At 43.8% G+C, this 22599-nt stretch overlaps 1 protein-coding gene across 2 annotated transcripts in view; it reads right to left on the bottom strand.

The window, feature by feature from the left end:
• The window catches only part of MCA1 (PLAC8 family protein), a 68562-nt gene that overhangs the window by 25236 nt on the left and 20727 nt on the right, over positions 1–22599 (bottom strand). For both annotated transcript variants that reach the window (XM_086488364.1, XM_086488365.1), the window contains exons 2-4: positions 10542–10984; positions 10356–10468; positions 10209–10280 (exon numbers count right to left, since the gene is read on the bottom strand). In XM_086488364.1, coding sequence (XP_086344490.1) covers positions 10209–10280; positions 10356–10468; positions 10542–10984 — 628 coding nt within the window. The remainder of the gene's footprint in view (positions 1–10208; positions 10281–10355; positions 10469–10541; positions 10985–22599) is intronic.

The raw sequence follows: 22599 nt of genomic DNA, 5'->3' as shown, positions 1-22599 counted from the left end.
GGATGCCTCGAAGGCAAATCGGTACTACAATCATTGTGGAAGAAAACGCCATTATTGGTGGAAGTGTCCAAAGCGAGTTGGAGATGCTTCGACTTCTACGACAGCAGCGGCACAATCATCAACCTTGGAGATTCTACCCTAAGAGGACTCTCCAAGGACATTGGAGATTGAGATGGCTCTTGCGATTTGAGATGGTCAATTGGATTCTTGATAGTGGTAGCACATAACACCTTCAAAGGATCTTTTGTCCAACATGCAACAACATTGTGGTACTATTTTCATGAAATTCCTATTCAAAGCAAGGGTTCCATGGAGTTGATTCCAGATGGCAAAGTGGATATGCATACCTCCAAGGTTCTTTATGCTCCAAAGCTAGGATTTCATCTTATGTCCGTGCACGAGGTGTGCAAATTGAGCATGGAGGTGATTTTCACAGAGGATGCGGTGTCCGTTCGGGATCAAGACTCCAGCAAGGAGGTCAAAGCGGATAGAGTGGCGAATGGTCTTCACACGCTCCATGCTCTTTCTTCAATAACGAGGATACCCACAAGTGATCTATGGAATTATAGGTTTGATCATCTGAACAATGATACTGTTTGGCTTGCTTTTTGTGAGCAGATGCTTAAAGGCTTACCAGATGTTGAAAATAAGCATGGGAAATGCATTACTTGCATTCGTAAGGAGCAACATAGAGAGGCTATTCAGAAGCACTCTACACGCCGAGCTACTGCAGTTTTGGAGATGCTTCACATGACCTTTGTGGACCTATGCAGAATCCTTCCCTACGCGGAGCTCTTCACTTTGAAAGCACTTTTCAAGACTTTGAAGAAGTTGATGGATTGTTGTACTATAGGGGACTTCTATATATACCATCACAAGAGCTAAGATTGCAAATACTTCAAGAGACATGATTCTCCGATAGCATGCCATTTTTTGGAGTAAACAAGATGATTGAGCTTATCACACAGGATTTTTGGTGGCCTAAATGTGGAAGCTTGTCAAAGTTATATACACACATATGACAATTGCAATAGGGCCAAGCCTCCACGTTATCGCCCACATGGATTACTTCAACCTCTGTCCATCCCTAGTAAACCATGGTCATCTATTTCCATGGATTTGTAACAAACTTGGACATCCCAAGTCTAGATTCTACCGCGACACAGCAGAGATTCACTTTAAAACAGTTCACAAAAGATGACACGGCCCGGCGTAGTTCCGTGCCAAGAGGTATTGGCCCCAAAGACTGGCGCCCCTTTCGGTATTTCTTTTTATATTAATCTGTGTGCAAAGTACAAGAGAGTCTGCGGGAACTCACACTCAGACTCTGTGTCCAGATGCTTTGAGTAATGAGGCCCTTGGACTTATTTATTCTTACAAGGGATGCCCAAAAGCAGAGCCCCAAAAAGTTTAAACTCAAAAGCAACTGTAACCCAAAAGCTGCCCCAATTTCAACCAGCGTAATTTGAGGAGATCCGTACGTACTGCCACATCAGCACGTCAGTGCAATTTGCGGAGAATGTGCCGTCAACAATCAACGGGAATTTGCAGGCGTCCGTACAGTTTGCCACGTCAGCCTGTCAACGTATTTCACGGGCTGCTGCTACGTCAGCAGTGTGTGTGTGTGTGTGTGTGTGTGTGTGTGTGTGTGTGTGTGTGTGTGTGTGTGTGTGTGTGTGTGTGTGTGTGTGTGTGTGTGTGTGTGTGTGTGTGTGTGTGTGTGTGTGTGTGTGTGTGTGTGTGTGTGTGTGTGTGTGTGTGTGTGTGTGTGTCCGGGGGCTTGATACATCATCAGTTTGTGACATACCCCCCCTCTTGATAGAATTGCAATCGCGTGAAGACCGTGAAGTCAGCTCCAAGTAGGTAATCTCACCATTGAGTAAGAGCATGGATCACTGCCAAAAGCTCTTTCTCATAAATCTGTGCTGTCAATTCTGGCCTTGAAAACAATCGTCTTTCATAGGCAATCACATGGCCTTCTTGCATTAAGACCGCTCCCAGACTACGACCACAAGCATCACAATATACTTCAAATGACTTTTGCAAATCCGACAAAGTCATACTAATCTAGTAGTCAATTTCTCTTTCAGTGTTTGAAAGACAGTCGACTCTATGGGTCCCCAGGAGAAAGGGACTCCTTTTTGTGTCAGAATGTGCGAAGGGTAAGCTACCTCTGCAAATTTTCGAATGAAACTCCGATAGTAAGAACACAAACCCAAGAAGCCTCTAACTTCATGAGCATTCTTCAAATCGGACCAATCACCTATAGCCTCGATCTTGACCGGGTCCATCCGTACTCCTGCAATTGAGACGATGTGTCCCAAGAAGTGCATCTTCGGCAAGAAAAATTCACTCTTTTTGGCATTGATAACTAACTTGTGATCTCGCAATGCCTAAAAGACTTGTAGCAGATGGTGTCTATGTTTTGCTTCATCCTTGGAAAAGACTATAATGTCATCAAAGAAAGTGCCGACAAATGATCTATACTCTCTGAAAATGCTATCCATCATTCGGTTGAAAGTCGCTGGAGCATTGGTAAGACCAAAGGCATCACCAAAAATTCATACAAACCGAAGCTCGCCCGAGAGGCCGTCTTGTAGACATCTCCCGGCGCGATTCGGATCTGATGATATCCGCTTTTCAAATCAGTCTTGCTGAAACAAGAGGATCCCTAAAGTTGGTTAAGAATATCATCGATCCTTCGAATCGGAAATCTGTTCTTGATGGTGATATTATTGAGAGCTTTGTTATTAATGGACATTCTCCAAGATCCATCTTTCTTTAAAACCAACAACACCGGAGAGCAGTAGGGTGAAATACTCGCCTGGATAAGACCCTTTTCAAGAAGATCTTTCACTTGGTTCATAATCTCCTCATTCTGGGCTCGTTTAACTCGGTAAGGTGGCAAGTTCGGTGGTGTGCTTCTAGGTATTGGATCAATGGTGTGATCCTCAGGTCGAGATGGGGGCAGCTCGCTTGGCAGGTCCTCCTAGAAACAATCATCATGTGTGGAAAAAATCTTGGCGTTCTTCATCAAGTCAGACATGTTCGTTCTATGTTCATCATTTAACTCTTTCAAGTAGATCGAGTAAACAAAGAAACTGGATATCATTAATTTGGAAGTGGCCGAAGCCGATACAATAGGGACGGACTCGCCCTTCAATTTTACATCAAATACAATTTTTCGGTCCTTTTCCTTTGTCAAAGTTGCTTTCTTTGCCCGATAATCGACCACAATATTGTTCTTATGGTACCAAGGAACTCCTAGGAGGACGTCACAACCTTCCAAGGGCATTATGTAAAAGTCCTCGTGCCCTAAATACCCCTGAAATCCAACTGAAGTTTGCCAATGACAGGTATGTCCCGTCCGAGTGCCGTTAGAACTGCCTCTACTGGTGGTCCCATCCTCTTGGGTGTAATCTCGAGCCGCGCCACCAATTCCGGTGAAATGAAGTTGGCCTTGGCTCCTCCATCAAAGACAATCAGGGCTTCTTGATCTTTCACTTTGCCCCAAGCTCGACAAAGTTTTGTACTTTCATCAACCAGGCTTGGGTCAGTACCCATGCAATCTGGTACCAGTCCTGCTTTCATCTTGCCTTTTCTGCCACGTTCCTCTGCTACTCTCAAACTCTTTGGCCTATCTTCAGTCTATTCTTGTTGTGCCTTTTTGGGGCACTTTGTGGAGATGGGCACATGTTCCCCGCAAGCAAAACACTTCCCTTCTCTTGGGAACTCTTTCTCTTTCTACTTTCATTGTTAGGGGTCTGTCGGGTTCTCAGGGTCAAGATCTCATCAATGGGGTAAGTCAAATTTTTCGAATGTATCGAGAAACCCCGTTTCGCATGACTCATTAATTCTTGAATAGCATTTGAGTTTTGTTCCAAGTAGTAGTCTCGGATCTCTGTAGGGTGTCCGCAACAAAACCGCTCAATTTGTTCCTTGAAAGAGATCTTCCTAAATGAAGAGGTTGGTAGAAAAGAGTCCCAAAATCTCTCGCACTAAGCGTCCAAAGAATCTCCCTTGGTCATCCGAAGATGGTTCCAAGCGGTTTGTATATCTCGTTCGTACTCCCAAGTCAGCCAAGAAGATATAAAGAGCCTTTTGAATTTCAACCACTTGACTGGAGCTTCCTTCCTCGGAAGAAGAGTGGACCAACATGTTCGAGCATTGCCTTTAAGAAAAGATGCAGCCCTCCTAATCTTGGAGTTCTCTGAGTAGTGCCCTTTAGAGAAGGCTATGTCAAACTGCTGAATGAAGGCCAAAGCCCTCGGAGCATCTCGGAATCTAGAAAAGGATTCAAATTTTATCGATTGTTCATCTTCTTTGAATTCTTTTGCTTTCTTGCTTTTGTCTTCGAGGAAGTCATATTGGTTGGCTCTGTAAAAATGCTTCTTCTTCGCATAAAACATATGGGCATCGGAGTCCGGACTGTCAGAGGATGACTCCTCTGTACAACTGTCAGGAACTGGGCGAGGGTTTCTTTGCCTTTTTCTTGCCCTTTCTGAAGCGTTGCTTTTTGCTTCGCTTTTTGTCCTTTTTGTCCTCCTCACTCGAGTCGGAAGAGCTGGAAGAACTATCAGAAGAAGAAGACGAAGAAGAACTGGCTAGTCCTTTAAATCATACACGCTTCCTCTGCTTTCTTGCAGATGCAAAAGAAGATTGACAGCCCAAATAACCAGGGTAGTCAATCCCCTTCTTGCACTTTTTCACTTGCTTTTTGGATTTATTGTTCGCGTCCAAAAGCCAACTGATCTGTGTCGAAACCACTTCCTGTAATTCTTGTTATGTAAACATGCTCGGAGAAGGAGGTTTCTTGATAGCCGTTTTGATGGGTGGTTCTGTGGCTTTTTGCCATTGGTTGTGCACTTTTGCAATGCATTGCTGAGACAAAAATTTTGTAAACTGAGGGTCCTTCGCAAATTTAATCATCTGCTTTGAGCACTCGTCAACCTGCTGTTGACGTTCCATCTCTTGAAGTTCGTACTGAGTAGGCCGAGGATACTCTTCCTCTGTTAATTCGGTTGAATCTTCTTCGTGATCTCCTCCCACATCAACGGATGCAGAAGACGTCGATTGATTCTTCTTGGAATCCATGAGTGTCGCAAGAAAAGGATCGGATTTCCCGGTGGAAGAGAAATCGGTCGTGCTCTAATACCACTGTAACAAACTTGGACACCCCAAGTCTAGATTCTACCGCGACACAGCAGAGACTCACTTTAAAACAGTTCACAAAAGACGACACCGATGGCGTAGCTCCGTGCCAAGAGGTATTGGCCCCAAAGATTGTTGCCCCTTTCGATATTTCTTTTTAGGGACAATTACCAAAATACCCCTCTAATTTGTGGAAATTCCCAAAATACCCCTCAAATTTCAAAAATTCCCAAAATACCCCCGATATTTTTTCATAATTTCCCAAAATACCCCTCAATTTTTCCAAAATTCCCAAAATACCCCTGATGGTGAGATTAAATTTTTCCAGAGATTAAAAAATTTGTACCTTTCATAAGAAGACTGATTGTTTATCAATACAAGATACTAAAACTAGAATTTGAGTAGGTTATGTAGGCTTTGGAGATGAATTGCTTCATTATTTTTAGATATAATTGCCCTTTTTTGTGAGTTAATTTGTGACAAATTACATGCTAAGCACTCAAAAACGGATCTTGATTGTCGGAAAAGAATAAAGGAATGATAAGCTTGAATAATTCAACCAAATTAGATACAAGGGTATTTTGGGAATTTTTTAAATTTGAGGGGCATTTTGGGAATTTCCACAAATTAGAGGGGTATTTTGGTAATTTTCCCTTCTTTTTATATTAATGTGTGTGCAAAGTCCAAGAGAGACCATGGGAACTTACACTCAGACTCTGCGTCCAGATGCTCTGAGTAATAAGGCCCTTGGACTTATTTATTCTTACAAGGGATGCACAACAGCAGAGCCCCAAAAAGTTTAAACTCAAAAGCAACTATAACCCAAAAGCTGTCCCAATTTCAGCCAGCGTAATTTGCGGAGATCCGTACGTACTGCCACGTAAGCAAGTCAGTGCAATTTGCGGAGACTCCGCCACGTCAGTAATGAGTGAAATTTGCGAGCGTCCGTATAGTTTGCCGGCGCAATTCACGGGCTGCTACCACATCAACAGGGTGTGTGTGTGTGTGTGTGTGTGTGTGTGTGTGTGTGTGTGTGTGTGTGTGTGTCGGGGGCTTGCCCCGTCACCAATTTGTGACAGATTTCATTACAGATCTACCCCCCTCTAAGAGCTATGAATCAATTTGGTGGTGGTTGATAAGACTCACAAAGATGGCACATTTCATTTCATGTTGCTATGGATGATTTCAGCCGCTTTACTTGGATATATTTTCTACAGCACAAGTCAGAGGCATTTGGTTTTTTACGGATTGGCGTGCTCTTGTGGAGAAGGAGAGCAATGAAGTATTTAAGACAATTCGATTGGACAAAGGTGGAGAGTTTACCTCCAAAGCATTCATTCAGTTTTGTTCGAACGTCGCATCAGGCGGGAGCTTGAAAATATCGGATCAGCCTCAGAGAAAAGAGTTGCGGAGCGGAAAAATAGGAGAGTGGTTGAGATGACGCGAACCATGCTTCAGAATCAAGACCTGCCAAAGCCTTTATGGACAGAGGCAGTTGCGACACGAGTTCATACCGTAAAGTGATCTTCGACCTCCTCAATTCCAAGGAAGACCCCATTTGAGGCAGGCTTTGGTTGAAAACCTAATGTCTCTCGTTTTCAGATATGTGGGAGTCATGCATACATCCATGTATTGAAGGAGCAGAGGGGGAAGTTTGACCCCAAGTCCAGAAGAATGTTTTTGGTCGGCTACAACATTCTTTCCGAGGGATATCGACTTTATGATCCAGTGAAGAAGGACGTTGCACTCAACCGTGATGTCGTCTTCAACGAGCATATTCTTTTAGAGGGTGCTTCTACTCCCAATTCTTCCACGACAACCCCAGATTTGCCGAAACTTGGAGACCTAGATGGTGATTTTCCTCTTGACCCTCTTCTCCTACCCCTATCCCTCATGCTCCAAAAAAGAATGCACCCATTTTAGATAATGCACATGATAGTGGTTCTCACCATAGTGTAGAATAGAGCCAGATATACCAGTAGCTCCTCCTACGAGGGACAAGTAAGACAAATTACAAAGGTGGATATTGGAGACCTTGCGAGATGTAGCTACTTTAGATTTTCCACCAGATTGGCGTGATGCCAGTACGACACGACGTTCTCAGCAACTTCGGATTGCTGAGATAGATGGGACTTTATTATAAGTGAACTATGCTTTGATGTCGACGGTGATCAAGGACAGAGTTGAAGAGGCACTTTCACAACCAAAGTGGAAGTTGACCATGCACAAAAAGCTGGATTCCGTGCGTGCCAAGCGAAAGATGATTGGTGTCAAATGGATCTACAAGACCAAGCACAAATCTAATGGTTCCTTGGACAAGCACAAGGGACAATTCGTTGCCAAGGGCTTCTCTCAGACACAGGGTATGCACTATGACGAGACCTTTGCACCAACTACGAGGATGGCCACCAATCAGACGCTTTTTGCCCTTGCTACCTTTATCCAGTGGCCCATTTTTCAGATGGATGTAGTTTTGGCCTTTCTCGATGGCAACTTAGAGGAGGAGGGGTATGTGGAGCAACCTCCACGGCTCTTGGATCCAAATTTCATTGACATGGTTTGTAGGTTTGTTGAAGGCTCTCTATGGCCTGAAGCAAGCCCCTCGAGCATGGTACCAAACAATAGACTCTTTCTTCCTACGACACTCCTTTCAGCGTTCTTCTGCAGACCCATATTTGTATATTTACAGTGAGGGAGGATTCGTGAGTCTTGTTATCCTCTATGTGGACGATCTCGTGATTACAGGTAGCCATGTTGAGCACATCAGACCTTGGCTAAGGAGTTTGAGATGACACATCTCGGCTTGATTCATTACTTCTTGGATTGGAGATATGGCAGACAGAGGGGGGCATCTTTCTCTCTCAAGAGCGCTACGTCTAAGAGTTATTGGAAGCATTTGATATGACTGAATGCAAACCTATCTCATCCTCATGGATCCCAATCAGAAGTTGTCACAATATGACCCCTTAGATGTAGCAAACGCTTTAGAGTATCAAAAATTGGTCGGTTCTCTTATTTATGTTCTCAACACCCGGTTTGATGTCAATTTCCCGATGGAAGTTCTCAGCTCTTTCATGTAGAGACCAGCCAAGTCACATATGAAGCAGGCTCTTCGGACTCTGTGGTATTTTAAGGTAAACAAGTCATTAGGCATTCACTATGTCGCTGGAGGTACAAACTCCAAGATCATTCTACGAGGATGGAGTGATTCAGATTGGGGTGGAGATCAATATGGACGATGGTCAACTATAGGTTACACCTTTTCTTTTGGCTCAGGATCAGTTTCATGGTGCAGTAAGAAACAACCTACAATTGCCTTATCCTCCACAAAGGCAGAGTACAGGGTTGTTTGCAGTGCTACATGTGAATCTGTGTGGTTACGCAGGCTACTTTTGGAGATTGGATTTTCCCAACAGACAACCACAATGTATTTTGACAACCAGCGTTGTATAGCCATAGCAAGGAACCCGGTGTTTCATGCCCGGACAAGCATATAGAGATACAGTACCATTTTGTTCATAAAAAGACCAAGGATGGCTCTATTCGACTAGAGTATATTTCGCCGTCAGATAAACCTACTCATATCTTCACCAAACCTCTTCCACAAGCGACATTATCTGCTCATGCCAACTCCCTTGGACTTGTTTCCCGTCCAAGAGCCAAGAGGGGCTATTAGAGTTCAGCTAGTGGTGGCTCCAGTATCTCCCAGCAACACATTGGGGAGTGAGGGTTGTTTTGTGGTTGTGCCCGGCTGTACCCTGAGGTAGACGTACCTTCTGGACGGTGCATTCCACAGTGTTGCCCACCCAGTAAGCTGGCATGAGGCAGGACCCCCTTTCCTAGGATTTCTCGGGGTCAAAGTCTCTTGTGTTTTGCAATTTTCCCTTGCCAAAATGTGAGCAATATGTCACATTTAGTGACTTCACATATTTTGTAGCAATTTGTTCATTTATCGCTGGTCATGGGGGTTTCTGGCTGGGTAGGGCATTTTTTTGTCCACCCTATATAGGAAGACCCCTTGAGTAGCATTTTGGGTCATATCACTATATGCAAAACAATCAATGTTTGGGCTATACTCTCTCTCTAGTGTTTTTCTCTCTCTAAAGTGTTTTTCTAGTGTTTTTCTCTCTCTAAAGTGCAGTTTCTAGCGGTTTCTCTCTCCTCTCTCTAGCGTTTTTCAGCCGCAGGGTTTTCTCTCTCTATCCCAGTTTGCCAACGATCTCTACTCTCTCCTCTAGCACTCCCTTCTCTCTTCGTTCTGACACCTTACTTGTAAGCATAGCACTTGCAGATCGCACCCATGCCCGTTCAGTGGGCGATAGGCAATAGGAGGTCGATTCCGAGGAGATCTGTCGCGATAGATTCAAGATCCATTGGCCGTCCGTCCCAAGAGGAGGTTTGCTCCTGGTTGCATACAAGATCATTACCCGACTCACCTTTTCCCACTGCAACTTCGAGATGAGGAACATCTTTGCCTTCATTCCCCTATTATGTATAATATTTTTTAAGGCCATCAGCCTCTAAGCTAGCCTAAGAAACAGCCCATGGGGGCATAGCTCCTACCAAGAAGCCAGAGGAATAAGCCAGAGGGCATACCCATTAAAGAAACCAGGAGGCGAATAACAACATACCTTAGTGCATCCTGAACAAACAGAAAATCTCCTGCTACAATGTCACCTTCTGAATAATAAACTATGTTTGTTGCCTAAGATGCATGCTTCTGCTCTCTGTGAATTTCCTCCGGTCGGGCAGGGGGGTGCAAAGACCCTTCATGTGATGCATTAGATCCTAAAAGGCAGAAGCAAAGGCCAAGTCCTGTGCGGAGTATATTGACAGAAAAACAAAAACTTCAGACAGTTATTTGGCACACAAGAGACAATCTTTGCGCAATTCTTTCAGTAACACCAATATAACAAGCCTTATGTTTAGACTGAAATTGATGAATGACTTCAAATAAGAAGCAACATCAGTTGTCACGGTCTACATTTAATAGTTGTCTGCCCAAAACAACCAAATCCACAAAGTCTATTTCGTTTGCGCAGGTGCCTTGTACTTACTGACTTTACCACCTGATGCGAAAGCTGCTACATCTGAAAAAGTGCCACAGGGATACATACAAGTGGACACACCTAACAGAAGAAAGGTAAGTATCAATTGCAAATCTGCAAGTAGTATTACAATAACAGGTTCTCCCATGAACTTACAGAAGTAAGGATCCATACAGCAATCCAGAAGATCATTGCTCCATGGACTAGGCTCTTTGTTACTCTCTTTTAGAGAAAATTCCCCTTTCGAAAATGAAGTTTCCTTCTCCTCCCTGACCAAAAATAATCATGAGTTCGCCATCGCTGATGCAGGGATATTTTAGCTTATTATTTAGGACACATTACCTTGGAGAAGTGTCCAAGTGCTCAGAATAACAAGGTTCTTGTTGCTCAAGGGTATAACAATTTTCTTTAACATGCTTGTGATTTGCTTGTGAAAACTCTTTTGTTACTTCCAAATGCTTTGACCTCAATGTTGAACTGGACTGTCGAAGTTTATGTTTCTGTGGAATTACAGTCTCAGTGACATCTATAAGATGATGAATAACATCAACCTGATCCATTTCCATACTCTCTTCCACCTGCTGAAGCTCAACCCTTAACTTGCTGTTTTCCTCTTTGAGAACCTCATCAAGACTTAAACCTGGATAACTTCGAGAAAGAGACTTCTCAAGCATGCGAGCATCTTTTGCAGTAACCTCTGTCTTAAGCACAGTTTCATGGATCTTCATCTCTTCTTCATCCAAAGTGTACAACCGCTCATCTTTCTCTATTGCATGGAAGCGCTCCTGATAAAAGCTCTCTCTCTCTCTCTCTCTCTCTCTCTCTCTCTCTCTCTCTCTCTCTCTCTCTCACACACACACACACACACACACACAAAAAAAAAAAAGAGGCTGATTTCTAATACTTGAAAAATCCCCCAAACGCCCAAATGGTGCAGATTCTGAGGGTACTGATTACACAACGGCCCGAATGCGGCAATCTGACAATTGTAAAAATTGGGTACAACTGGCCACATGAAAAACTCTAGAAAAAACTGAACACCAAGGTAAAACCCCTCTCCTAAACAGAATAAGAAGTGCCATGGGATGCTAAGTGGAGAGAGGATGACAGTAGCCTCTCAAAGGGCACTTCCACCAAAAGCTTACTCCACTACTGCATATCAAAAACATGGACTACCAAAGCCACCAGCGGTGAAAAGGACAAGCAATGCCCACCAGCTGGTAAAATCTGACAGCAGAAGGTAACAGAAAAGCAGTCGATAATGAAGATGAGGGAGAAGAGACAACTGACATCACCAAGAAACTGCAAGAGGATGCCAAGGCCCAAAAGTTGAGCAACCAAGCACTGCACTTGAGGTGACAAGGAGCTATCAGCTAGGATAGAAACCACTCCACTTGCTGAAGGTGGCTCCTGAAGGCCAAAGCTATGGAGGGAACTCCAAGAAGACAGTTTTGGAAGCTCTAATAGCAACCACCTTAGAAGCCTGTTGAGCGAATAGACAGCAGAGCAACAAGTCAATAGCAACAACCCAATGGGGAGACGACCCAAGACGATGAACGCGAGAAATAGAGAAAGGTAAGAAACACAATCAAGAAAACAGAAAATAAAACCATTGAGAGCAAACAAAAAACATGCTCTAAAAAAAGACTCACCCCACACCCACACATCCACCATACACGCACCTAGACCAAAGCAAGGGAAAGCAAGCTGAAAACCAAAAGCAAAACAAGAAGGTAGAAAGAAGGCAAACCCACCCATCAACCACGACCGGAGATTTGCCAGATTGAGCAGCTTCTGCACCTCCTCTAAGAGCGACAATGACAACTCGATGCAAGGCCCTTTACTTGCAGGGTTCGATCAAGCCTAGCTGAAGCAGGACTAGGGAGTCCCTCCAAGCGGTGTCCTCTACAGTACACAGAAGTGGCCTTCGTCGCAACCTAATGCTTTGAGCAGGGATTGAGTCACCCAAGCTGGCCAAAAACTAGATTAGGCGGAAGAGCAAGCCGCACACAATGATGATGACCTCCTCCTCCACCATCTTAGCCCGCTCAAGGAATAGCTGCAAACTGCAGCACAAACTCCAAGGAACCTGCGACAGATGCATCGAAGAGGAATCACAGCGCAATAGCAACAAATTCTTGGCGAAGTTACAAGTGACGGCAAGCAGCAGCGCGCCACTGATGCCATCTAGGCAGCAACAAACAACCTGTTCAGTCTCGCAAATGCGTGACGAGGGCTAGATGATGGGTGACGAGGAAGGCGGCAAGTTGTGGTAGAAGGCACACACGGCTCAGCACTCTAAGCATCACAACGCGCACACTGTTGAAAAGACAGTGCGTGTATGTGGCTTGCCATTGGTATGGTGTCTCCGCTCACTCCCACTTGAATCTCAAACAAATTCTTGGCGAAGTTACAAGTGATGGCAAGCAGCAGCGCGCCACTGATGCCATCTAGGCAGCAACAAACAACCTGTTCAGTCTCGCAAATGCGTGACGAGGGCTAGATGATGGGTGACGAGGAAGGCGGCAAGTTGTGGTAGAAGGCACACATGGCTCAGCACTCTAAGCATCACAACGCGCACACTGTTGAAAAGACTGCATGTATGTGGCTTGCCATTGGTATGGTGTCTCCGCTCACTCCCACTTGAATCTCAAACTTCTTGCCTTTTTGGGTAAACTCCACCTTCTTTTAAGAATAGATGGTTGAGTCAACCCTGTGGTTCCAAGGCATGCCAAGTATTACATCTACACCATTCAAATTGCAATGCTAAAGGTATCTTCATAACTAAAGCCTTGGAAGTTGAAATTTGAGTTTTCCAATGTTGAACATGATGGTTTCATTAAACGTTATCATAAGCATCACAGCTTGTCGAATTTCCAAAAAAGTCTCTATGTCTTCATGCTTCAAGCCAAGCTACTTGGCCAAATTCAAAGAAATCAGATTTTTGTTGGCTGCAAGGTCTATCAAGAACAAGGCTTGTTTTCCCTGAAATTGTCCCCTAATCTTTTTGTTGGGGTAAAGTCCTTTTAACCCCTCATAGTGTGTACACACTCATTATACTGCTCAAAAATGAACCATTCATTATTTTTCACAATTGGCCGGACACCCGGCCATGTGTGGTTCCATCACTTGCACCCTCTAGCACATTCTCTCCTTTACTCACTGCACTACATTCCTCTCTACTTGCACTTGCACTCGCACTCCTACGAGCACTTGGTATCAGAGCCTTCGAGAGGTGAGTGGAAGCTTCTCCACGAGAGCACAATCAATCGAGGGCCTCAAAGCACCCCCAAACCACTGCTGTAGCTGAAATTTCAGCGGTGGGAGTCTCTAAAGGAGTGATCTTCGAATTTTCTGAAATTTCTGAACAAAACGGTCATTACTTACATTAAAATGGCCGGGTCAAACGATGTACTAACAGAGTTAAAGGGTCTTACTACAGCTTCTGCCATATGGGAGAAGCTTAAGGCCACTTATGAGAACAAAACTATGGTTAACCAAGTGCATCTTATGCAGAAGCTGGTCACCTACAGTTAGATAAGTCGAAGCCTGCCTCCGAGTACTTGAGTGCTTTTACTGGTATGTTGAGCCAGCTCCACGACACAAGTCTGCATGCTTTCAACGATAAGTTGAAAGCAATTTTCTGATTGATGACACTTCCTAACTCATGGGAGACACTGGTGGTCTCTTTGAGTAACTCTCCTACCCTCACTTATTATGGAGTCAGAGGATCTATCTTAAATGAAGAGATAAGTCCAGTTGTGCATATCAGGTTAGAGAGAGGAGTAAGCAAACAAGTAACTCCTCTAACACGTCTAGGAGCCAGAGCGAAGGGAAGGAGAAGAAGCAGGAGGTCACATGTTATCAGTGTGGTAGAATAGAGCATAAAAAGCCCGATTGCAGGTACTACAAAAGAGAATAGTAGAGGAAGAAAGACAAGAACAGGAAAGACGAGAAGAAGGAAGACAAAGCCGAGAAGTCTTCTAAAGAGCCTAAGAAGGCAAATGTAGCTTCTAGTGTGGTCATTATAAAGTTACCCGACATTGATGAGATTCTTGTTGCATCAGATGCTATTGATGTATGTACTGTGGCAGGCATGTATGACCTTCACATTCATAGAAAGGATGTGATTGATGCTTTGCTTAGTACTCATGATGAGTTGTCAGAGTCTTGGATAGCAAACTCAAGAGCTTCATTTCATGTAACTCCTAACATGGATGCTTTCGCTTCGTTTACTTCCGGCTTGTGCGGAAAGGTGTCCCTTGGGAACAATCATGCTTGCAGCATTAAGGACAAAGGCATTATCCACTTGAATTTGGAGAATGGACAGGAATTAGCATTGCATGATGTGAGGAATGTTCCAAGAATCAAGAAGAATCTATTATCTATTGGCCAACTTCACAGTAGCGGCTACACCACATCTTTTGGTGGTGGTGTGTGGAAGATGCACAAAGGATCTATGATGGTTGCAAAAGGAAGTAAAAGGGGTACTTTGTATTACTTGCGCTCGAAGGTGTTTCCAAGGAAATGCCTTGCGGTTGCTAATGTACAATCCTATATGGAGTTGTGGCACAAAAGGCTTATCACATGAGTCACAAAGGCCTGCAGGTACTATCTTCTCTTGGCAAAGTGGATGTAAAGAAAACCGATCTTGATTTTGGTCCTGATTGCATTTTTGGCAAACAAGTGAAAAACTCGTACTATGCTGGTGTTCGTAAAAAGTCTCATGTGCTTGAACGTGTGCATTCTGAAATATGCTATATGCCTGCCAAAACTTATGGTGGTATGCAATCTTTTATCACTTTCATTCTTCTAGAAAACCGTGGGTGCGTCTTTTGAAAAACAAAAATGATGCCTTTGATGTTTTTAAAAGGTTTAATGCCTATGTATGCACACAAACACGCAAGAAGTTAAAGTGCTTGAGAACTGACAATGGTACTAAGTATGTATCAAAATCCTTTGTTGACTTTTGTCAGAAAGAAGGGATAAAAAAAGAGAGCTTACAGCTCCCTATAATCTCTCTTCTAATGGGGTGGTTGAAAGGATAAATAGTAAGTTGTGTGAGCGAGTCTGTTGCATGTTGTCTAGTGCTAATCTCCCTCAACAGTTTTGGGGAGAGGCATTGGAAACCGAGGTTCATATTTGCAACAAGTCTCACAACCGTGCATTAGATAATGGCATCCCTGAGGAGGTTTGGTCAGGCAAACCGGTCTCATATGACCATTTGAGGGTTTTTGGCTGTGAAGGCTATGTACATGTACCCGTAGAGAAAAGGACAAAGCTGGACATGAAGTACATTAAAGGTGTCTTTTTGGGTTATGGAGATGAGGGAGAAATGGGCTATAGAGTCTAGGATCCTCTCTCTAGAAAGATTATAGTCTTCAATGAGTCAAAATTGTTGACTAATGTGCTTTCTAGTGATGGGAACAAGAAAAAGCTCGGGTTTCAGCTCGACCAGCCACCTTTTATGCATGAAAATCAGCCTATCATCTTTGAGCCTGAAGATGTTGGACAGCCTGTAGGACATGTACGGTGATAGGTAGAGGGCTGAAAATCGAGCTGAAATTGATAGACAGCCAATTGAAATTGGGCAAAATCAGCTCAATGATGATATAGTTGACAACCCTGATGATATGGATGTTATTCCTAATGATGTAGATCACTGGGTGAGAAGGTCTACGCGCATTAGAAGGGCACCTTAAAGGTATACACCCGCTTTGGATTGCATTTTACTGGCAGATGAAGGTGAGCCTCTCACATACAAAGAAGCTCATTCATGTTATAAGCAGAAACAGTGGGAGCTTGCTATGCAGGAAGAAATGAAATCCTTGCACCAAAATAATGCTTGGGATTTGATACCTTTGCCTAAAGGCAAGAAGGCCATTTCTAATAAAATGGGTGTATAAAATGAAATGTATTGATGGAAAACCCAAATACAAGGCAAGGCTAGTAGCCAAAGGCTACGCACATGTAGAAGGAATTGACTTTCAAGAGGTCGTTCTTGAAAATGACAACCATTCGGGTGTTACTTGGTCTGGCTGCTCTTTTGGATCTTGAACTAAAACAATTGGATGTAAAGACGGTATTCCTGCAAGGTGACATAGATAAAGAGCTATATATGAAACAGCCTGAGGGTTTTGTACAGTCTGGCAAGGAACATCTTGTATGTAAGCTTAAGAGAAGTCTGTATGTTTTGAAACAGCCACCCAGACAATGGTACAAAAAGTTTTGTGCTTTTATGCTCTCACAGGGCTTCAAAAGAAGTGAAGTTGATCACTCTTTGTACACTAAAAAGGCTGATGATGGAAGCCTATTTGCCCTCGTACTATATGTTGATGATATGTTGCTTAGTGGGAAAAACAAGGATGCTCTTATTGAGTTGAAATCACACCTGAAAACAGTTTTTTTTATGAAAGATTTGGGTAAAGATGAGCATATTTTGGGCATGCGTATCACAAGGAATAGAGAAAAAAAGCTTCTCTTTCTATCACAGGAAAAGTATCCTCAAAAGATACTTATGTCAAATGTTAAGCCTCCTGGAGTGCCTCTACCATCGCACATTAAGCTTGGCAAAAGAGATTGCCAAAAAGATGATTCAGCTATACATGCTATGGTAGACATTCTTTATATGTCAGCTTGTGGTTCATTGATGTATGCCATGGTTGCTACTTGTCCGGATATTGCTTATGCAATAGGATTTGTGAATAGATACATGGCAAAGCCTGGCAAGCCACATTGGGAAGCGATTAGATGTATTTTTTGCTACCTGAAGGGTTCATTAGGTAGATGTTTGTGCTTTGGGAAGGGCTCTATGCAATAAGAGGGATTTTGTGATGTTGATATGGCATGTGATATGGATACTCGTAAGTCTACTAGCAAGTATGTATTTAATTTGGTTGGTGTTGCAGTTTCATGGTGTTCTAGATTGCAAAAAAAGTTGCACTTATCTACTACAGAGGCTGAATTTATTTCAGCCACTGAGGCTTCTAAGGAAGCCCTTTGGTTTAGCGGACTTGCTAATGATTTAGGATTGTAGCATCAAATGCCTATTATACATTGTGATAGTCAAAGTGCTATACATCTAGCTAAGAATGTCATGTTTCATGCTCACACAAAGCATATTGTTGTGTGATACCACTTCATTAGATAGGTAATTGAGGATGGCCTAGTCACTTGGACTAAGATCAAGCCACACGATAATCCCTCAGACAAAGAGTCTAGCAAAGGCTCAGCATGAGCTTTGCACTACTCGAGTGGGACTTACGTGATACTATTGGACTAAAGGTTACCCAAAAGGCCTTTATGTGGGAGGCTGTTGTGGTAAAGTCCTTCTGACCCCCTATAGTGTGTACAGACTCATTATACTGCTCAAAAATGAACCATTTATTATTTTTTACAATTGGCTGACCGCCCAACCATGTGAAAAGGTCAAACTTTAATAAAACCTAAAATATAAAGAAGGGGGCTACACACAAAAATGTGAGCCTTCCAAAAACGAGTGTATTTCCTCTCTCTCTCTCTCTCTCTCTCTCTCTCTCTCTCTCTCTCTCTCTCTCCAAGCTCCGAGCTCTACCTGCACACAATGGTGCCATCACTTTGCACACACCCTCTAGCACATTCTCTCTTCTACTCAATGCCCTACATCTCCCTCTCTACTTGCACTTGTTGTTGCGCTCCTACGAGCACTTTTGTCAGCAACACCTTCAATAACGGGCGTGTCTTCAAAGTGTGTTCTGTGTTACCCACCACATCGCATATAGCATTCATTGTGATTGGCTACATGGATTTTTCGTCAGCAAAGTCTTTGTTGGGTCCTTTGTTACGACATTATTTTGCTATATGTCTTGTTTGACCGCATTTGAAACACTTATCTCCTTTCGTATATTATTGCTTTTCTTCTTCGAAGGAATGCTTCGTTCCAAGGTATAAGGTGGAGCAGAACTGAGATGCATTAGAGGAGCAATAGGGCTTCAGCTCCTTTTGATTTATAGGTTGTCTTCGATGCTAATTTTTGTCCTTCTAGAGAACTCACTATTGAGTTAAATGGTCTCTTATCCTTCTTTGGAAAAGAGTCTCCTCCATTATGCTCTATCTCCCGTGTTTCGGCATGGTCTATAAGCTCCCTAAGAGTAGAGCAAGAATATTGATCTAGAGCAATACAAATCTTAAAGTGCAAACTTACTTTGATACTTCCTAAGTTTTTAAGACCGACCAATCTTGAAGTGTCGAACCTTTGACAACAACTCCCAAAATCTCTTTGTATAATCTTCAAGTGTCTTGTTCTTCCTTTGCCATAGTCGATCCCATTCCATCTTCACATCTCTCTTGAAATGAATAGAAACAAATTGGGCTTGCAGCATGCGAACAAAAGATCTCCACAATCTTGGAGCAACATGATCATACTCCAATGTCACGTCTACATGGCTCTGGGTGCCACGTGGAAATGCTTCATCAACTTCCAAAACCACTTTCCCACCTATCCCTAGATACGAGTGTCTAGAATCCTAGGAGGATTAGTACCGACAATTTTGTTGTTGTATGTCCGAACGAGTCCATTAGATTGGGTTTTCCAGTTTTGAAACCCTCTTGCATAAATGGATTGTACAAGCGTTTTGACAGATGTTCTTACACTATGCCCAGGCATCTGGCATGATGTGCATGTAGTTTTAGGTTAGAGAAATCCAACGAGCCATTCCCTACGTCAATCGAATTCTCGGGCGGATAGATGTGCGACAGTTTCACCCAGAAACTTACCAAAGTCAAGTTTATTAATAAGTCAATTTATTGATTTATTTTACAAACTTTGACAGATGTTTTGCCCTACCTAAGTCCTAAAAAGTTCTTAAGCCCAATTTTCTGTCACAAACTGATGGCGTGGAATGCCCAACTAATAAGTTGTGCCAACCCATGGACAACTGCCAAGGGGCCAAAGGGACAACTAGGCACAAAAAATTTTGCGAAGAAGATTGCTGACGTGACAGCTGTACGGACATTGCAAATCACGCCAACTGCAAACGTGGCTATACGAAACGCGCTAACAGTGCTGACGTGGCACAGCGTATGGAAATTCCTCTTTTCACGCTGATAGGCTGACATGGCAAAACTGTACGGAAATTCCGCTTTCTGCGCTGACTGTTTTTGGCAGCTTTTGGGACTAAGTTGCTTTTGAGATTACTTGCTTTTAGGGCTCTGCTTTTAGCACCCCTTGTAATGTTTATAAGTGACCCGAGGGGACTCACGTCTCAGAGTATCTGGACGCAGAGTCTAAGAGCGAGCACCTGCGGTGTCGAGGAGGAGAAGAAGGATTTACACAACTATTTTGTGTGGAGGACATGAGTCCGCACAATCATTGCCTACCATCGACTCTGGGAATGGTTGAATGATTTCACCCATTCGGCTACGAAGCCTACCCTTCCCACCGCCACTCAAGACCAGATCGACGAGTGGGTGGATCGGGGCATACGAGTCTTCACCTTTCTTATGATGAACCTCTTGGACCGCATCACGAAGGAAGTTTCCAAAGAGGAGCATGCACATCCATTGTGGAGACAGATTCTTGACCAGTTTGAGGAGACCTCGTTTTCCAAACAGATCACACTTGAACGGGAGTTGTACAACATCCAGTTCAAGAATTTCAACTCACTCGATGGGTTGACCCACCACATGCAGGAACTCTAGGACGACCTTGTCTCTGCCGGAGGCGACGTCACCTCGGCATGCATGGCTGGCCTCTTACTATTCAAGCTTCCACCACGCTTTGATCCCCACTTTCAGAGTTTGCTCACATAGGGACGTACCTCTTTTCCCACCTAGGACGAGATTCTCCCTCCCCTCAGACAGATGGAGGGGCACTACGCATTCAAAGCCTGAGGTGTTGTTGATGCAGAAGGAGCTTTGATAGCTCAACGAGGCAACAAGAAAGAAGAAGAACAAGGACATCGAATGTTACCGCTGCCACAAGAAAGGGTACAAACAATCAGAATGCAGAAAGAAGAAGAGAGACGAGGCCAACAAGGAGAAACAGACAACCTCCATTGCAGTTGTAGCCTCTCGCGAGACGGCGGGAACCGCTCTTGTCGCGATAACGGACCACGCTCTTGCTACATCGCTGTCAAGTACTTGGGTTGTTGATAATCCAGGGGTCTAGATTTGGGTGCAACTATCCCACATCCGCCCAACCGGGAATCCGATTGACGAGCGGTCTGGCACGTCGGATTCCTCTAACCTAGAACTACATGCTCGTCATGCCAGATGACCACCGTAGTGTAATAACATCTGTCAAACCGCGTATACAAACCATTTATGCAAGAGGATTCCAAACTGGAAAACCTAATCTAATGGACTTGTCCGGACATGCAAGTCCTGCAAACAGGCTCACAAAATTGCCGGTAATAATCCTCCTAGGATTCTAGACATCCCTATCTAGGAAGAAGGGGAAAACTGGCTCTGGAAGTCGATGAAGTATGTCCACGTGGCACACAGAGCCATGTGCATGTGACATCCCCTCCTGCTTAAGGTGAGGTACGGGTACCGATCTGCATGGCCTCCTTGTATGAGGCTAGCAAATTCTGATAATCGGTGAAGAATTCCTCATCCATCCACGCCGCTTCATGTGTCCCTCGATCCTTGAATTTGAGGAAATGTTGCTTCGCTTCTTTCTTATTGCCAAACTAAAATGGAAGCATTCGAAAACACTTCGACTGGAACAATGATCTCCGGTGGTTCTTCTTTTGAATTGCTCCTTGGAAGTCCACCCTTGTGGCGGCAACTCAATAGGTCCACTTTGGAAACTCATTGTGCCTCCTGTGGACGCTACAAAGGAACGGCCATGTGAAGTCTCAGCTTCTCGAACTTGACCATCCTTGACTTGAGTGCGCTGAAATCCACACAAAACTGAAATGAGTTTGATGTCTTACGAACAAAGAGAACTGGTAAACCAAAAGACCGTACCTTGGGAGGGCGAAGCCTCCTAAATGAGAAATCACTTGGTTTTGGCTTCACTTTATCCGATGGAGAAATTACCTACATGTTTCTCGTCATGCAATTGGTTGGAGACAATGTCCATAGGTCGATGGGGAGAGTGTGTAGGGGAATGATGATCTTGGGAAAACACCGAATTGACCTTAACAAAACCTTCACTATACCTGTCAAAGAATACCCAAGTTCCTTGATGTGGGGTTGACATAGATGACCGTTGCTTGGGCTCCTCGACGTAGCTCTCTGTTTGCTTGGACATGAGAGATGAGAGGGAGAGAGGGAATACCGCTCTCGCCTCAAATGAGGACGGGCTGCGACACATTATCTTTGATGAGAAAAGTGAGCTTCTCCCAATCGATAATGTGTTTGAACATGCGAAACGACTTAATGCCCAAAATGATATCACATCCTGCAAGTTTAGAGACTACAAAACGACGAGTAAATTGGGTTTGTTGAATGATCAACGTGACATCATCACATTCTTGAAAAATCGAAGCGTCCATGCCTTCAGAGAACCCCTGCACCGGGAGGGTGAGGATGGGAGAAGTCTGAAGACGTGCACGTTTCACAAGAGATTCACTTATGACATCCTGAGAACTTCCAAAATCAAAGAACACAATGACCCTTTGACCATTAACATGTCCATAACATTTTATGAGTTCATCATCTTCAAACATCCCCTCCTCCTTAGCTTCTTGCTTTACCACACTCATAGCATTCACTTGAGAGGTAACATCAGAAGTTGACGCAGTAGAGGTTTCCTTGTTAGATTCTTTCTTAGGACATTCCCTTTTCATGTGACCTACTACGTGACACTGAAAACACCTATGCTCTTTGCATACAATGCTTGTTCTTCCTCACTTAATTGACCACCTAAAACTCCTTGGGCAATCTTTTCATCAAGTGTAAGTTGAGGCTTATCAGATTTTCCTTTACCCTTATCCTTAGATTTATCGCCCTTACAGAGGTAGAAGTAGATGGAGAAGAATTGGGAGAGTTCTTTTTATTGTTGTCATTCCCATTAGAACTCTTATCCTTTTCCTTAGACGAGTCATGAGAGGAAGAAGTACCATTACCTGAGGCCGGCTTAAGCTTACCCTTGTTGTGCTTCATCCCTTGGAGTTGAGCCAAGCGTATCGCTTTTTGCAATGTCTTTGGATCACTGGCCTCCACGTCAAACTTGATCGAGTGGTCCAATCCAAAGAGAAAAGCCTCTAACCTCTCATCATCCGATTTCTGAAATTGTTCACCTAGCTATGACACACGGTTAGCATACAACATCACCGGTTTACCTTGTTGAGACAAAGCCCGATAATCCTCCTTCAAACGCTTCAAGTACTGTGGAGGGAGGAAGCGAGATGCTCCGCAAACTCCTCCCAACTAAGCTCGAGAGGGGGAACGAGGTAGAACTCGGCATGGGCAA

Source organism: Adiantum capillus-veneris, chromosome 18 (genome assembly GCF_014529385.1).
Source record: "Adiantum capillus-veneris isolate H3 chromosome 18, ASM1452938v2, whole genome shotgun sequence".
NCBI classification, from domain to species: Eukaryota; Viridiplantae; Streptophyta; class Polypodiopsida; order Polypodiales; family Pteridaceae; genus Adiantum; species Adiantum capillus-veneris.
The sequence above is the reverse complement of the archived record's forward strand: the minus strand, read 5'-3'. Positions and strand labels throughout refer to the sequence as shown.